The sequence below is a fragment of the Pleuronectes platessa genome, chromosome 5 (assembly GCF_947347685.1).
Source record: "Pleuronectes platessa chromosome 5, fPlePla1.1, whole genome shotgun sequence".
Classification (NCBI taxonomy): Eukaryota; Metazoa; Chordata; class Actinopteri; order Pleuronectiformes; family Pleuronectidae; genus Pleuronectes; species Pleuronectes platessa.
In genome coordinates, this window is record NC_070630.1 from 22,392,220 (window position 1) to 22,410,253 (window position 18,034).

The following is an 18,034-nucleotide window of genomic DNA, read 5'->3' on the forward strand; positions in this document are numbered from 1 at the left end:
GGAATGGTTTGGATTAAAGAATGTTAATGTCTAAAAATGGCCCAGTCAAAGCCCAGACCTCAATCCAATAGAGAATCTATGGCAAGACTTGAAGATTGCGGTTCACAGACGGTCTCCATCCAATCTGACTGAGCTTCATCTTTTTTGCCAAGAAGAATGGACAAACCTTTCCATCTCTAGATGTGCAAAGCTGGAAGAGACATACCCCAAAAGACTTGAAGCTGTAATTGCAGCGAAAGGGGGTTCTACCAAGTATTGACACAGGGGGGTGAATACTTATGCACCCAACAGATGTCAACTTTTTTGTTCTCATTATTGTTTGTGTCACAATAAAATTTATTTTGCACCTCCAAAGTACTCTGCATGTTTTGTTGATCAAACGGGAAAAAGTTTATTTAAGTCTATTTGAATTCCAGTTAGTAACAGTACATAATGGGAAAAAGTCCAAGGGGGGTGAATACTTATGCAAGGCACTGTATGAGACCGAGAGCTGTTGTGTTGCAGGTATGGCCTGGCCCTTTAAGGAAAGTTTGTGTTGTGTGACGTAGTGCACCTGGGTATCGTGGGAAAAGACGCTAAAAGTGTGTGAATAACGAGAAGTGGTTTGTCAAGGGTGAAAGAGGAAGGGGAATGAAGAACACAGTAGTGGATGACAGGAGTGTCGGAGTTACGAACGAGAAGTGTGTTGTGTTCGCTGGACTTTAATAAAGTTACACACAAAGAGAGTTTCCTGTCGTCTATACGCGAGGACGCTACAATATGAACGTGTTCACCGTTCAAATTCATTATTTGTCATTGAGGTGCATTCAGCTCATCGTTCTCATAAAAGTGAACGTGTTCAATGAACGCGTTCTTTTGTGTTCGTTCATGCACAACACTGATAGTGTCTTTACAGAAGTGCAAGGTGAGCTCCATATTCATTAATAAGAGGCGAGAGGAAGGCTGGAGACTGTCTCTTTTAAAGAGCTGAGGCCTGTGTGAAAGGCGACAGAATGACGACGAGTTACACGCATGCACATAGGAGCATGAAATGATTTGTTTGTAAATGATTTAAATTTGTGTCATAATGAGAATAATAATAACAAAAGCAACCAAATACAAAAATGTTTATTCAAAGGGATCACTCGTAAATATCAGTCTATTAAATATTTCTGATTCTTTTTATCATGATTCATAAATTATTTTCCGTGAAATCAATGAAAATGTTAAAGATTCTCACAATGATAAAATGAAGTAAAAACAAAGGTTCCTGGATCCCAGAGCCCCAAACTTTGATGAGTTCTTCCAAATCCCATAACCCGTCTCTCCACCAAGTTTCATGTCGTTTTTGTATGATCCTACAAACTAACATATAAACAAACAAATGCAGACAAAAACATAACCTTCTTGGCAGAGATTCACAATATAACCTTGAATCATTAAACATTATGCCAATAACTTCAGCTAGATCAGCTCAATCAGATGCCTCTTATTCTAAACATGAATACTACTAAGAGTTGGACTGCAAACACAATGACTCAACTTGAGTCTCAATATGAAGTTTCAAGCTCAAAATATTGTAGTCAGTGATTTGGAAGGAGGCGGTTAGCTTTACAGATCAGCAGCTGTATTTGCATCTAACAGAAAATACTCTCCACGGTGTGAAGTTCAGATCATTCCATTCTGAACCATCTCTCTATGCAGTCACTAACTAAAACTGAAGGTCAACTAGAATAAAAACTAAATGTAATCCTTTATCGATTGATTTAAACATAAATACATAAAATGTAGCCCATTAATCAATTCATATTTCAACAATACAAACACTCATCTTTTGCTACTGACATAATGATCAAAGATGTCGCAGGCAGCACATCCATTTCTTCTTCTCTCTTTATTTCAGGTGATTGTAGATTTTGCACTTTGCCTGAAAACACAGAGAATTATTATTTGAACTTCATAGAAATGTTTACGCAAATCGTGTGTGATGCAGATATGTCACCTGATGCCTGCGCAGTGTGAAGAGAGGCAGGGCCAGATAACAGTGGGGACAGATCTTGATCTGGTCTTGATCTCCTTCACCCAGGGTACCATTGTGGGGTGTGTTTGACAGGGAGGCCGCCTTATAGATGCTGCTTAGCTGAGGAATGGTCACCTGCCCAGGGAACTCCTCTTCCTCCTCTTTATCCTCCTCATCCTCCCTCTCTTCCTTTTCATGCTTCTTCTTTTCCTTTCCAGAGTAGTCCCACCCGGACGCAGAGATACAAGCAAGCTGGTTTGTGTAAATACAGACAAAGGTATTATTTTAACGGCCTTACCGGTGGTAACCCATCCAGAAAATGCTCCACATTGGATTTCTGGACTTAAAGGGATATTTCACAGAAAAATGAAAATTCGTGAAGTGAATACATTTTATTACGTCTGAAGTCTAGGTCACCATTTACTTCAAATGTATTGGATAATTCCCACTCATTCTTACAGGATTTCATCATTTTCAAGTTTTTTCATATACCACAGTTCTATGCTAAGCTTGAAGAACTGTGCCCATAATTCACAAGAGAAACGCTAAGAAGAAAAGAGCTTGTACCTCATGTGTCTCTATGTCCTCAGCAGAAAAAAATCCCATGCATCCGCTGCAGGCAAATGTTACTTTTGCCGTGGTGAGAAAATGAGCAAGCGTTAATTACAGGAGATGGTGGCTTTTTGAAATGTGTAAACCATATCTGTGCCGAACCCTTCATCCCCTTACTCATGTTTGTTGGTGCGCTGGCCGTTTGAGGAGGACTTGCATCATTGTCAGCAGCCGGGCAGGTCAAGGCGTGCTCCTGCTGGTCCCTCAGTCTCACGTAGCGGCTGCAGTCCCTGCAGAGCTCCGTACGACTCCCACACGCCAGACAGTGTTCTCCCAGCTGCTTCCACGGCAGCTCCAGATCACAGAACTGACAGGCCTGCAGGCGCTCAACACAGTCATCAGACTGGGAGACAGGGACAAGCAGAGTCAGGCGAATAACAACATCTTGAAAAGATCTAAAAACATCCAGATACATCCTGCATTTAATCCCTAGTGTGTCCTAAAACACATTACATCCTACTTTTTCCCATAGTGCAACACAATCCATCTTTCTTCACACTCTCTCTGCCTGGTAAACATTGACATCTTTGTAATGTTGACTTTCTGCTAAAAGACATTTCTGTTACATTATTGGAGGGGGGGCTGATGACAAACAGGGACAGGACAAATAATAACGTGCGACAGTATAGCACTCCCTATGTCCAGCCTGCAGTAACAACCGACTCACCTCGTGATCCTTGAGGCGACAACGCTCAATCTTTTGGTTGCACTTGGGACATCTCGTCTGCAAACAAACAGAGCTGTAAACCTACAGTGTAGTGTACCCTTGTCGGTGTCTGTGTGTGAGTGTGTGTGTGTGTACCGGAGTGTGCTCTTCCTCTCTGTGCTGGTTCAGTTGGTCTCGAGGAACTGCCTCATCACAGTCAGGACAGAGACATAAGAAGCGTCTGCAGTGCGTCTCGTGCAGAGCGAAGTTGGCCTCTGCAACCTCCTTGTGGCTTGAAGAAAGTAGGAGAATATCAATGGGGAAATTGTAGTTAAACAAAAACATATAGCACGTAGTGTTTACCTAAAACAATGTAAGGAATAAGGTTTTTTCTTTTCCCAGTGGAAAGAGGATAATAAATTGACTCTTAAACCTACGTCTACAGGATTCATTCACAAAAGGGATTAAGAAGTCACAGTTGCTGAGGGTCACAAAACACAACATGATTCAAGGGACAGTAGTTCTGTCTTCTCAGCATTATTTGTTTCCATCTGTGTTTCAGGCCCTTTATGAAATACTGAAATAATGTGTCACATTTTATGGCTCCCATAGGATGTTTTATTCGTTTTATAAATTTATATATCCACTGTGGTCAAAACTAAACTGCTTGAAAAATTCAAGTTAGATAGGAGGTAATATGAAAGTGAAAGGACACTGAGCATGAGCCTTGATGCTTTCTTATGGAAACACGTATGGTAAACTCCCTTAAAACACTTTTTTTTCCCTTTATAAACAGATCTTCACATGCACAGCGTTGGGATTTACACTTCTCCCCTCAATTTCTTATACACATCGATTTAACATGACGCTCCCAGCAGGAGTTTGTGAGCACTCATAAACCGAATTTTGACCCCACTCACTGCTAACACGTCCCCAAACACAGAGATCTTTAGCTGCAGTTTGTTGTGAATTCTGAAGTGAACTCTCACCACAGGCCGCAGGTGCGTGTTCCGCCCGTGTTGTCCATGGAGGTGCGTGTTTTTCCTCCTGTTATCCACCGACACAAACACTTAAAGATCCACAGCAGGAGTTGGAGTTTCGTTCTGAGTGTTCAACCAAAACAGAAAGTGAAATAATCTGTTCTGTAATGCTGTTGTTTCTCGCATCTACCACAAGGGATCGCTAAACGTCCTTACTATGGTTTCAATTGAGCAGTTTACTGTGAGTTTACCTGTGAATCATCGGCAGAACTGCAAACAGTCCAGATTATCAGATTTGGAGATGTTACACAAAGGATACTTGTTTACAAAGATGCAAAAAAAATGGAAGGCTTGGAGCTATGTATTTGGGTTATGAATAAAGAGAGCGTTCTGTAAATATACGCAGAGCGTATGAAAAGAAAAGCAAATTGGATTTGTGAAGCTTTGAGCTGGACCAAAAAGAAAGGACGAGTGAGACATCCATAACAAATACTTCAAACTAATAGACAGGGATTTTTTTACAGAGATTCTTTCAACAATTTAATATTGACTGGATTTAAATGTCTTGCAAACATTTACATCAAACTGTTTATCAACTTTATTTATATCAGAGGATAGGCTGTACAGTAGGCCTACATATTCTTATATATTTGAAATAATAACATTTTTAAATTTTTTATTTATTTCATTAAATTGTAATTTTCAAATTCTTTATTTTATTTTATCTTTTAATACCTTCTTTTAATTGTTGTTATTTTTAAACCAACCCTATTATTTATGTCTTACTATTTTATCTACATGTTTTTTTGGGGAGCTCACATCAGTTCAGGAATTAAGTGATGAAATAATAATATAATGAGTTGAATTATATATGTGGAGTAAAGTGGAGGGAATTATTTTTGTCTGCATTGTGCAATTGGGAAATCACTTTGATATCCATATTTAGTTGTGCTGATGATATTTATATTTAATTGTCATGATGATACTGTGGACAGAGCACGTGACACAGAAGAAATCGGGAGCACAGACGAGCAGCATGTTCCTGCAGAGCCGGAGGCAGCAATTTCAGGACTGCAGTTCTAGTGCTTGTGTTTTTCATGTCAGCACCACCTTGGGAATTGGATGACAACAGACCTGAATGATGGACGACAGTATAAGTGGGAGTACTGAATCTGAATCACTTCTTATTGGTTTAATGTTAAAAGACAAATCCTCTGTCTTGAATAAATATCAAAGTCAAGGTTAGTTGAAGTATAGGTATCTTTGATAGTAAAGGCATTACAAACAGTTTTCTCTCTGTTGGCTTGCTGCAAAACGTTTTGCCAATTTGTGCACTTGTCTAATGAAACCGTAGTGCCATGTGACATCTTGGTGTGTTTACTTGATGACCATGATGTACAGAATGTAATTTATTTGAGAAATTTGCATAAAATATTTGTCAAATTATGTTTTCCTTTCACCATTTCAGTGAGGTGGAGGATTTTGCCCGAGGGATTGGAAAGAAGAAGAAGTGTAATAAAAGAGTGTTGTATTTGTCCTTCAATTATTGTAGTTGCTCTTGTATGTTGCTTCTCTCCAACCTTTAAAACATCTGGTGGAGATCTAGTGACTGCAAAGGCCAGAAGATAGGATTCCATCTATTTATACAATGAGCTTATTCTAATTACACACATTATCAACATGCAACTCTCAGCAGCAAAGACAGGAAGTGGCATTTCGGTAGAAAAAAACTTTAAAGCCACAAGTATTTTAACAGTAAGAAGTATTTTGGTAGAATAATCCAATTTCAATTAACTTTTTTTACACGTGGCATCAACTTGACCCAACACAGATCATAATTGCAACAGAGTTATGGACATTAAGAATATGAAAACAATCGAATTAGAAAATCACAGAGGCCTGTGGCTAATTTCCTGCTTTCGTTCTCAAATGATTATTAAGTTTATCTCCAAGCGAAAATGATCCACTTGGTTCCAAACCTTTCTTCTGCTCAGTGAGTCTGCTGCCCCGCTGAATCCATGAAATGTCACAGCAGGCTCCTCCAGTGGGTTGAATAGATGGAAGAGAGGTGGCGAAGAAGAAGAGTGTAAGGGAAATGTAACATGTGACCACAATATGATCATGTTTATTTCCCCATTGATTGATCATGATTGAATCTCACACAATGTAACCTTGATCATGCTGTTTCCTGTACTACTGAATAAATCTCGGCCTGATTGCTTTAACTAGACATTGTTGTTTTCATGTGATCAGAAGATCCCAACCTTTGACTTTGTAACAACCCCAACCAGAGTGGGAGGGGTTAGCCAAATGTACAAAGACAAAGAACTGTTTCCCATTGGTGTGCATATTACAAACTAACCTTTGTCGTATGCATCATGCTCGAGCATTAAAGGTGACAATACTGTAGGAGACAGTTGTGTCTCGTTTCCTCGTTGGTAGAGTGGGATTGTAGAAATTGCCACGACAGGAGACAGGTACTGTACACCGCGAAGCATCTCACTGTGTGTTTGTGTGTGTGAACAGCAGCGAACATGCTGTCAGTTTCTGACCTTGCAGGCTGAGCTGCTGCTGCTTTCAGATCATCAGATCTTGTGTGTTGAGGTGAGAACCAGTTGGCAGCAACTGAAGAGAGAGAGATGGAGGCAGACACCGGAGGAGCTCTGTCAGCAGTTCAAACCCCCGACAGCTTAGTGTGTGTGTGGAGATGAGGTGGCCGTGAGCCTGCAGCCCCTGTGTCATTTGCCACAGTTGGTCTGACTCGGTCTTAAACAAGCAAAGACAATTTATGCATCAAGTATAAGTGATGGCCCTAAAGGCCAACTCTCATTCTGGTTTAACATATTTCTGTAAAGGAATAGTTTGAGATCTTGATAATTGTTGCTTCTCTGTGTCTTTCCCTGTGATCCTCTAACTCTACTGTGGGGTGTTAGTTCGGTAGTGGACCCAAGTGCAGACAGAACAGGAGACAGCTGATCAGTTCACAGTATTTTATTGTAAATACTGCAGCAAGAGATGAAGGTGATGGCAGAGGGTGTCAATCCAAAACCAGGACGGAGAATGCCGCTGGGGTTCAGAGGGAGCAGCTGAGCGGTGTTGCTGGAGTGATACAGGGTGACAGGGTCTGGGAAAAAGGAGAACACGATGAGTCAATGTAACAAATACAACTTAGGAAATCACAAAAGAAGGAGCTAGAGGGGCAGGTCACTAACTGGTAGCTGAATCTACATACTGGCAGTGTGGAGATGGCAGGGCAGAGTATATGAAGGGGCCTGGCTAACTGATGAAGCGCAGCTGGTGTTCTGCCCCAACTCCGGCAAACTTACAGCATTTACTTACACAAGAAGAGAGAGAGAGAGAGAGGGAGAGAGAGAGAGAGAGAGAGAGAGAAAGGTAATAATTCATTGGTAGATGTCTGCATCATGCAGGCATATGCCTGCTGCTACACATAGATAATTCCCTCATGGTAACATGAACTCCTACAGAATGCATTATTCTTTAGTCTATAATTGTAGAGGTCAGCAACGTGCTTGTTGCTTCACAGATATTCACGTAACAGTAGTATGACCTCTCGCAGGATGCACGCTTGCGTTCTTTGGCCAATAGATTTGTAGATATGCAGCACACTGCTGCTACACTACTCATGTCACATGATAGTGGTGTACCCGCGGGATGCATGCTTGCATTCCTTCCAACAAATTCAGGTCTGCAGCATGCTTGCTGCTGCATATAGATACTACTCTACTATTCTAGCTTGACGGTAGTTTTCCATTGTTTTAGGGGGTTTTGCACTTGTTCTTTTGCACCTGTTTTATCTTAGTTTGCTGCCTGGCTAATCCAGGGAACATCCAAAGAATAGAGCCATCAGCACCAAGCATAACTGTATGCCTGTTTGTGAAATAAATGGATAAAATCATTACAAAGTGTTCCTGTCTGAAATGAAGCATAGCGTTAGTTCCTGCAGGACAACAGAGTCATGTAGTATGGAGGTATCTCATATTTGTTCTATTGTCTATTATGTCTGAAGTTTTGGTCACCAGTTACATCAACAGCTATTGGATTCGCAAAAAAAGTTTACTTCAGAGACTCCGTGTTTTGTGGACTCAAACACTTCACCCACCCCTCCATCAGCATCGTGGTGAGTAGTAGCTGTTCAGTGAACTATCCCTTTCACTTTGAAAATGTTAAGCTCTTCAGCAGCCTCAGCTACAAGTAGAGAAAAAAATCTGTTTTTCTTGACACTAGAAACTTAAGCTCTTTGTTAAAGTTTTTATGATCATATCTTTGTTCATATTTTTACTTGGACAAAAAAACAACAATCAGAAAATAGGAAATAATACACATCCCAAATAATTTCCAGATACAGGAGAAATACTGCATATGGACAATGAAGATTCACAGAAATAGAACTTTTTACATTAACTGACATGCAACAGCAGCAGACTGAACCATGTATTGGACCATAATCTGAAGCATCTGTTTCCCATCTTTTCTCGCTTTTATCTTGATTCCCCAAGTTCAATGTCTCATGGAAAATGAGCTCATGTTATCAAAGGAGGAGGAATATTAACATTTGACAAGAGTAGGATCAGACAGATATATTGGTTTACTATGTCTCAGACTGATATATGATAGTTTTCCTTTATTGAAAATCAAATTCAGTGTCTGCAGTATATGATGGTATTCTTTTGGTTTTTGCCTCTTTCTTGGCATCACTCTGCTGCAAACACAGCCAACCTAAATAATGGTCTGCAATGCTCTGAAGATATCCAGTGTTATCTGGAGGCATAAATGCTGCCAGAAACAGAGACAATGAAATTAGAAAGGATGAACCCTGAAATAGTAAAATACACAAAAAAACTAATTTTTTTTTATATAAAAATAAATAAATGGAGAACATGCTCGTCCCCTGCGGATATCCTCCACTTCATACGAACTGGTCATCACTCAGAGGAGCTCTAAAGGAGAACCACCGTGAGGCTGCAGGGGGAGCAGAGCACGGCCCCAAAATAAAAGGAGGTGACCTGGAGGTTTCAAAACGCCAAGTGCATTCAACTGCTAGAATCCTACAAAGAGGGTGAAACTATTCTTCTTTTTATCTTCTTGCCTTTTATTACTTTATACATTTGTTAAGAGAGTTGCTTTAAAAGAAGGTTTATTGTATTATTATGTTATGTGTCTCCCTGTTCCTTCTGTCTTTGGCCACCAGTTTTGTCTTGTTGTCACTAAGTTGGATACTGAGAAAAGCAACCTGGAGACCAGACTTAACAAGGCCAAGGTAGGATAAACTGAAACTGAAACAAAAATTTCTGTATACATCTTATGCATTCAATAGTTGGTCATAGTTCTGCTTTGTGTTCATGTTGGTGTCCTGGGAACCTGTGACTGCCAGTGGGAGGTGGGTACGTCTTAGATTCAGTCTCCTTTTAGCTCTGGTTTGGTCTGCACCAACTGCTGAAGGAAGTGTCTGACCTTTTAACTGCTAAATGCTCCTCTGGTCCCGACAGCTCGTTGCTAGCACGGTGTGTCTGCTGTTTAATGATGGGCAGCTATAGGACACAGTAGATCTTGAGGCTTATATATAAGTGATGTGTAAAACCACAACAATGAGTTGAAGAATTGCACAATGCTTTGTATAATTAGATGCAGGATGAAAAAGCCCTTGATGTACACATAGTCATTTTTCATCGATGAGTAACTTTTAGCACAATAAGTCAAAATGGTACTTTACTGGAGAGGTTGAAACAGATTTAGTGTCTTTGTTTGTGTAATTGAAGTTAAATATTAAGAAGGTGAAGCCAGGTATAACAATTCATGTCTTTTAAATGTAAGATGGTGGCACACATTGTCGCAGCAGCCCCTCCTGACCCTGCTAACTAACTGTGCTATATAACTTATCACTTGGTTCTGTTTTTATGTTGCATTTTATGCTGCACTGCGCTCTGGTCTGAGAGTAACGACATTTCGTTCAGCTGTATTTTTAATAGGTGGATGAATGACAATAAAGGTTTACTTGAGCTGATGTATTCAAGATGCATATTGGTCAGGTGCATAAACTTAATATAAAAAGATATGAATAGCTATCTGAACTGAATCCGAATTTGTATTAGCAAGTGACAATGAAACATTGAAAACCATATAACTGGATTAACAGCTCCTTATAAGAAAACAGATTATCTGGAGTGTTGTTATAGCAAAGCTACTGAAATTGTGTATTCGTCGAAGGGTTGAATTGCGCCTTCAGGGCAGGTTCTGCATTGTGATGTAATGCTGTTGTTCTGTGAGGCCCTCAACAAAATCTAATTTCAAGACCTGATTGATTTTGATTTGATATTGTGTTTACATGGCTTCTATTCTTGAATGAATTTCTAATTAATTCAATAAGAAAAACCTCAGGGACGTGTAGCATTGTCTCCTCTATTGCAGCAATTTGTCTTAGTTCCATGAACAATCTAATAAAGCTGCTATGTATAGTCTGTTGTGTGTACTCAAAGGATATCAATGTACAGAGTGCAGAGGAGGCGTATTCAGGGGTCAACAGGCGCCCACTGCTCAATTTTGGTAAGGGTCTCCCCCGTGGGTTCATCCAATTACGTTAACAACATTTTGTCTGTATGTGTCTAAACTTTCCAGTTGGAGTCTTTGCAGAGTCGGAAGCAGGCTGTGTTGACCAACAGCAAACTGCAGCAGTATCAGGCCACCATCACACTGAGGTACACTGTCAGGAAACAGCTCAGTCACAGTGTGTGGACAAACATGTGATCGAGACATCTCATAAAACATGTATGAATGATAACTTTGTGTGCCATATATACAAACTGCAGAATTGAGGCTCGAAAACAGATGAATCATTTGTCTGAACAGCTCGGTGCTGTAAAGCAACAATACAGAGACGACTATGAATCGGCCATGACAACACCGAGAAATCTCAGAGGTACCAAATTGAATTCATCTTTTTATTCTGTTGTAGGGGTTTATTTTTTAAAGAAAAATATGGTAATATCTGCAATACATTCTGTGCATTAACTGCAAATCATAATACCATTTGAAGTCCCTCACTAACCCTAACAGCATCTCAGTCTCCAAGTTTCGTGGTAATGTCTAAAAGTAAAAGCTTCAAACTGATAAAAAACGCTGAGAGATTTACTGAACTGTGCAAATATATAAATATGTATGAAAATACATAATCCCCATTGAAAATCTTTACCTCTGACTGTGCTGTTTGAAGCATGGTACAAAACAGCAGAGGCTGGCAGCCTTCTCATCTCATCTCATTTTTGTTTACTCTTTATATACTTCCCTCAGACTTAATTGGCCAATGAGTCATTCATATAAGCATAATAAGAAAAGCTGTTAGCACATTCTACTTGCATCTAGTGCCTCAGATTTAACCGTTCACTCAGTTTTTGTGACTTTCCTGTGTCCTTGCACAGCAAAAAATTACACGCCAACCAGGTAAGGTGACCTGTCTAAAGCCAATGAGGGGCTGCACCAGCGTGTGTCTGAACTGGAGAGTCTGGAGTCTTTCAGTGTCCTATAAAGGTCACAATATAGTTTCAGTCTTTTTATAGCATTAATGTAAAAAGTATTTCTTGTGTTGTTTGTTTGTAAGCAGGGATACGCAAAATCTCCCAAACAAATTATCATTAAACGACTTTGAAGGATGCGATATGGGTCAGGGAAGAATCCAGAAAACCTTGGTGTGAATCTGAATCAGGGGGGCTGATCCAAGTATTTTTTTCCCCCTCTCTTTAACATTAAGAGATTCAACATTTTCACAGATTTCTAAAAGAATATTTCAAGGACCTTGATTAATAAAATCTGACATGTTTAGGGGTCTGATATTTGTATGTATGTGCAATTTGGTTCAGATCTAAATAAAAAATCCACTAGGGAATTTAAATGTGGTCTCATAAAGGGACTGTTGGACCTTGATAGAGGTGTGTGCTCTCCAAAGTGCTGTTCTAGTTCAGTTGTGTTTTCTCACCCAAAAAGATCAAACCTGAAGTTCCAGGAGTTCACTCATTTCAGCTTTCATTCATCAATGTCATTAATATGCATATGACGAGTGGGCAGATCTTATTGTAAGAAAGCCAGGCATTAAATGAGTAGTTGCCTCACTGTGAAAACACCGTTTAAATACCTTGAGACTTAATTTGCTCCTTTATGCTGGGGTGCTCAAAATCATCTGTTTTTATTACAGCACATTTGGAAGCACATATGTTGCTTTAAACACTGTAATGACACTTGTTCATGTTGCAGCAACAAAGGAGAATTATAGAACTAAACTAAAGAAATTGTGGAAATGAACTGCTTCACCCTAGCTCATTGTAGCTTATTTAATATGAACAGTTACCTATGTTGATTTAAATATGTTCACGCTGCATGTTTTAAACAAAGTGTTGCAAAGGTGGACGTCTACCATCCAGCACTGGGAAGCCGAGAGAGAGCTGGCTCCCATCACTGCAGGACACAGCTGAAAACACATGCACACTGATAATGAGCAGCACATACAGAAAAGGAACACACACAAACACATCCACCATCACAGTGATCCTTTGTTTTATTCAAACATTAAACAGTGACCAACAGAGAGGGAGCGATAGCAGCAGCTGTGTGAAGTAGCAGCTGTATTATCAGACCTGTGTGTGTGTGTCTGTGTGTGTGTGTGTGTGATGTCCTCCATTTATATCCATCAGATTTTACGTTGGTAAGAGAGGAAACATGCACTCTCCTCAAAACAAACTATACAACCATAACATCTGATATACCTCTTGACTATACAAAGATTCTGATTTTTTTTTTATACCAACTGATTCTTTATACAAAAGTTTATTTTTTATATATCACTTTGTACAAATGTATGATCCTGCCTCTGTCGTAGTTGCACTTTATCACGTGGATAGTTGGCTTCTGTTATTTGGCGAGTTAACTGTGAACATATGGTGCAACCTCACACTGTCCTGTCGTGTGATTCCCGGGTCGTATAAGAGCATGCAGATCTGATCTGGGAACACGAGATGCGAATAATCCAATAGCAGAGTTTGTTCCACTTCCAGCAGAAAGGGGCTCTGAGATCAACCTCGTCCAACAGGGTCAGGTCGTTGCCCCGCTCAGTGAATTCCAGCGATGAAACAGCTCCTCTCCTCTCGGTTTTCATTCTGCGGTTCGACAAATATACCAACTCCTCTGTGTAGACTTGAGTTGAATGTAGATATAGAGACTCCCTGTTTGGCTGCACTTTGCTACAAATCCTGAGAAAAACATCAACCTGGAATCCACCTCCTTTTGTTTTGTTTTTTTTTTGTAAAAAAAGTTGACAAATCTTATAAACCTTACAAACACTCACAGTAACAAGAGACCAGTGGGGGTGAACGATACAAGCCATGGCAGGGGATCAGGCACCATCGCTCTCTGCAGCCAAGAGAGGGCAGCATTGCCTAGAAATTTGAACTCCGTTACCGAGTTGAACGGACACCAAAATTTGAACAGGCCGGACACTGCTAATCCCAGTTCATTTTAAATTCCTTGTACCGTTTAAGTTACTGTTGTTACCAATCTTTAAACTTCTGATTTCTCGTTCTTTTTCTAGTTTATATAGTTGATGCTTCAAAGAAGGGAAACAAGTGAGGAAACATGTTGCTTGATTGAAAACCAAATAGCATATGAGTTACACGCATAATGAAAGAAATGTTAAAATACAAAAATAGATGATTTGAAAATAAATTTAAAGATAGAAAAATATATGTAATCAAATGATATTCATGTACAAGAACAATGGTCAAGTGACCCATGCTTTAGTTTGGTTAATGTGGACAATGGACAGTAAACTTTCAAACTGAAAACAAATTTGCAATGCTGAAAAGATACATCTCCTTCCTGTATCTTTTTAAAGGCAACAATAGGCGTAATGCGCTCTGTAGCATCATGTTAGCTCTGATGAATGTGTGATGTAGGACAGGTTGTGTGTGTGTGGGCTATGAAGTCGGAGGTCTTCCGTAGGGTCGCCAGGCCGGGTGGAGAGGTCACCATACGGAGCATTTGTCTACAGGATTCATTGGGGAACCCTTGGGACAGTGGAACACACGGGCAAACTCATCAAACTGGGAGACGCTGCCGATCACTCTACAGGGGGAAGAAAGAAAAACATCCAACATGGTAAACATCTGTGTATGTTTGTGCTATACCTACCACCACCAAGGAACTACTGACGGATTACCATGTAACTTGGTGGAGGGATGTGGTGTGTGGGTCAGGAAAGAACCTATTCAATTTTGTTACTGTTCTTGATCAGGCATCAAGGATTTCTTTTAATGTTTTCTTCAACATTGTTATGATAGTCCGACAGCTGTAGAGGGCTAGGATGAACAGCTGAAAGTGAGTGGATCTGGATAATAATCAGGATTTTTTTTGTGGTGGTTTTTATTCACTCACTGTTTGGAAACAAATATCCCTTTCAATTGTATCAGAGAATGGATATTTTGCCTGCATTTAAAGTGAAAAGTTTGCAGAACATTTCTGTGTACATGTTGTGTATATGATGCAATTAGTGCTGTCAAACGATTAAAATATTTAGTCGCGATTAATCGCATTTATTTCATAGTTAACTCGCGATTAATCGTAATTAATCGCAAATTTTTATCTATTCTAAATGTCCCTTCATTTATTTTTTTTTCCGTTTTAATGCTCTTATGAACATGGAAAAGTGAATTGGCTTGCTTTATGCAAATGTTGTATTTTATTGAAAAACAACATTGCCAAACAGGGCGATACAAAATAAAATTATAAAGTGCACATTTCGTATATAATAAGAATAAGAAGTACCCTATTTTTAAATAAATAAAAACATATAGCTGCAGCCTAATAGCTTAAAAATATATATTTTAGTTGGCGAAATACTAAATCAAAAAGCGAGAGCAGGTCAGACTGGAGGCGAACACAGATACTGAAGATCGGTAGAAACTGCAGCTTCTGCTCTGATCAAGATGCTGAGGCGCTGATCTCTGATCAGCTGAGACCAGAGAAACTCTGTGTTTTCACTGTTTCCATAGTTAAGAAGCAGTCGGTCACGCTCAGTGACTGACTGCTTCTTAACTATGGACGTTCACGTGAACGAGCTCTGATCTCACTGTGTCTCTCTGAGCGAGTGCGCGGTGGCGGTGGGCGGAGCCGCCGGACCGGTGCGCTATCTGGGAGGACACACACACACACACGTGTGAGAGTTGGCAGCTCTGCGTTAATCTCACGATGAAAAAATTAACGCCGTTAAAATGGGTTTGCGTTAACGCCGTTAATAACGCGTTTAACTGACAGCACTAGATGCAATACATGTAGACGCAATGCAGTTATGTGATAGTGTATCAGTATTAATCTGTTGTTTTCTCAAAGGAAAAGGGAGCAGTCCAACAACAACCTGTGCACTCTTAGTTATACACTAGTAAGTAGTGTCATGTATTTTGGGTGTATTAGAATTGAAGATAATTTGTATAAATCTAACATATGAATGGATTCTGGGTGTTTCTGTTTTCTGAGTGTGTACACTGTACCTGTAGTGCTCTGGTGCGTGTTTGTCAGTCAGCAGCTGTAAGTAAATGGACTGAGATCTTCTCTTCATACACCAGTTCTGAAATGACAGCATTGACTCAACAGTGAGATTAGATATTTAATAGGTTATTAAAGGTACGGTTGGTAAGCTGTTTCTGAAACACTTCTTATCTTGTTGGTTGAAATCCTCTTCACGTCCCGATAACCATAAGTAAATGAAGTTGTCAGTAAAAAAGACAATGTCTATGGCTCACGCAGGACTGAAGTAAACATGACCAAGATTATGACCACCAGTCAGGTCTGTCACTAACAGACCTGACTGCCTGTACACAATAGGTCGGAGGTTAGCGAGCGCGAGTCACAGAAAAGTCCTCTATCAGTTGTCAGTGCTGGTTCCTCTGTTTTGGGGGCGTTGCCAAGAGTGCTGATAGGAGGGGTGAGATGTATCTGTTGTATATTTTCAAAGTGTAGCCTGCTCTTGATAACTTTTCAAGGATTACCAACCCTTGCTTTAAGTTCGAGAAGTCCTGTCCGTTGGCCCTGCTGTGCAGATTTGAGTACTTTTTGTGAACACTGAGGTGGCTGAAATGTCTCAGAGCTGAAGATGATGCTTGGTCACTCAACCTAGACTTCCAGGGGAAATATAGTGTATAAATAAACGTTAACATTCTGTGATTTTCATATCACCTCCCTGTGTCAGGAGTTTTCAAAAATGGGATAAAACCCAGCAAACCGGATTAAAATGTGTTTCTAGATCTCTGTCATTGTTACATTAAGCCATGGACTTTTCGACTCAACCGCCATTTCAATGATGGATCATAATAGACGGAGCAGGGTGGCCTGGTGCTTTTAGACACCACACTGTCATCAACACTCATTTGTTTTTGATCCCTCCAGTGGTAAATGAATCCATCAGCTCATGTTGGGATAATAAAATATTCCTACCTGCTCTGTGTGATCAGTCACTCCAGCAGAGAAGAGCTGCTGTAATGACTTAGCATACAATTGTAATGAAAGACACAAGTGTGAATTAGTTTGGAGACTTCTGTACCTGTGCAAAGGCAATGAACAGCAGCTGCTCATGAGTGTACTTGAGTCCAGGCAGTGGCCTCTCCGGACCGTTTTCCCTCACCCACTTCTGGTACGCCTGGACAGGAGGGCGACGGAAGATTCAAATCAACTGACAGAATTACGTTTCCACACCTCATGTCCACACAACTTATTCTCTTCACATTAGATCGAGATCTGAATCCAGATTGGACATCGATGATTTCCCCTTGAAGAACTCCATGAGATATGATGAAAACTTGCTCGTTATACTTGCTTCAGCCAATCTGACTGATGGACATGACCACCAGGCATCGTGACCTTATTGTTGCATTCTGATGCTCCGAGTTATTTAAAATTCATTCCATTGATTCAATTTGTACTTTTTGTTTCCACTCCCCTCCTCAACATAGACCACTGACACAGTCGATATGGAATTGAATTATGCAGCATCGCAGATCCTCCGCTGTCCAGACAAGCACACACACACACACAAACACACACACACACACACACACACACACACACACACACTAATGCAAGCAGAGAGGGGCCATTTAAGTTTGAATGTTTATCTTTCATCTTGATTAAGAGGCACTTCTGCTCTTTACTTTCACACAAATAAAGCTGAGGTCATGAATAATAAAGAGAGATCTTGTTCAGAGTCTTTGTGTACTGATAAAGCAAACTCACAGTATTTAAACATGGAGGTTATAGCATATTACTTACAAAGAACGACAGCTTTAGCCCGCCCATGTCTGCTATGTTCTCCCCCAGTGTCAGACGACCATTCACCTAGACACAAAGAAAAGAAACCTCTGAAACACTGAAGGGTCTCAATAGCTGTGTGCCTATGCTGTTTTTGCTGGTAATGGACAAATCTGCAGGCTGCCTAAGCTTAGCATAAAGATAAAAACAAAAACAAATCAATACAGAAGTGGCCTACTCTGTACAAAGGTAAAAAAAAATGCACCCACTAGCATCTTTAAAACTCAATAATAACACATTACTAGTCTGTATAAAGACCTAAGTCTAAAAATTACAGGGGTTTGCCTACTTCCTGGATGATGTCAGGGATTTCCTTCCTTGTTGCCACTTTGAGTTTGTTAGGCAAGCGGTGGAGACTCAAGAAAAGGCAGGTCAGCTGTTTTTCCTTATTTCTGGACTTGATGCTAAATAAACCTGTCTAAACTAATGCCCTGCTGG

The 18,034-nt window shown here is 40.1% G+C and overlaps 2 protein-coding genes across 2 annotated transcripts in view; both read right to left on the minus strand.

Annotated features, from left to right (window-relative positions):
- Window positions 1–1,092: 1,092 nt before the first annotated feature.
- On the minus strand, window positions 1,093–4,394 carry xaf1 (XIAP associated factor 1). Its single transcript, XM_053422526.1, has 7 exons — window positions 4,247–4,394; window positions 3,414–3,549; window positions 3,279–3,335; window positions 2,729–2,954; window positions 2,567–2,628; window positions 1,982–2,251; window positions 1,093–1,906 (listed from the first exon to the last, which is right to left on the minus strand). The coding sequence occupies exons 1-7, from the start codon at window positions 4,282–4,284 to the stop codon at window positions 1,874–1,876; spliced, it is 822 nt and encodes a 273-aa protein (XP_053278501.1). The 5' UTR covers window positions 4,285–4,394; the 3' UTR covers window positions 1,093–1,873.
- Window positions 4,395–12,826: 8,432 nt separating this feature from the next.
- LOC128440216 (endothelin-converting enzyme-like 1) overlaps window positions 12,827–18,034 on the minus strand; it is a 47,402-nt gene continuing 42,194 nt past the window's right edge. Inside the window, exons 15-18 of the mRNA XM_053422856.1 lie at window positions 17,558–17,623; window positions 16,833–16,928; window positions 15,784–15,860; window positions 12,827–14,362 (exon numbers count right to left, since the gene is read on the minus strand). Of these exons, the coding sequence (XP_053278831.1) occupies window positions 14,263–14,362; window positions 15,784–15,860; window positions 16,833–16,928; window positions 17,558–17,623 (339 nt within the window). The 3' untranslated portion in view covers window positions 12,827–14,262. The remainder of the gene's footprint in view (window positions 14,363–15,783; window positions 15,861–16,832; window positions 16,929–17,557; window positions 17,624–18,034) is intronic.

Coding starts and splice junctions, on each gene's coding strand:
- xaf1 (XM_053422526.1), bottom strand. CDS start 4,284: ATGGACAACACGGGCGGAACACGCACCTGCGGCCTGTG. Junction 2,955..3,278: donor GTCGCCTCAAGGATCACGAG/GTGAGTCGGTTG, acceptor CCTGTCTCCCAG/TCTGATGACTGTGTTGAGCG. Junction 2,629..2,728: donor CAGCGCACCAACAAACATGA/GTAAGGGGATGA, acceptor CCACGGCAAAAG/TAACATTTGCCTGCAGCGGA.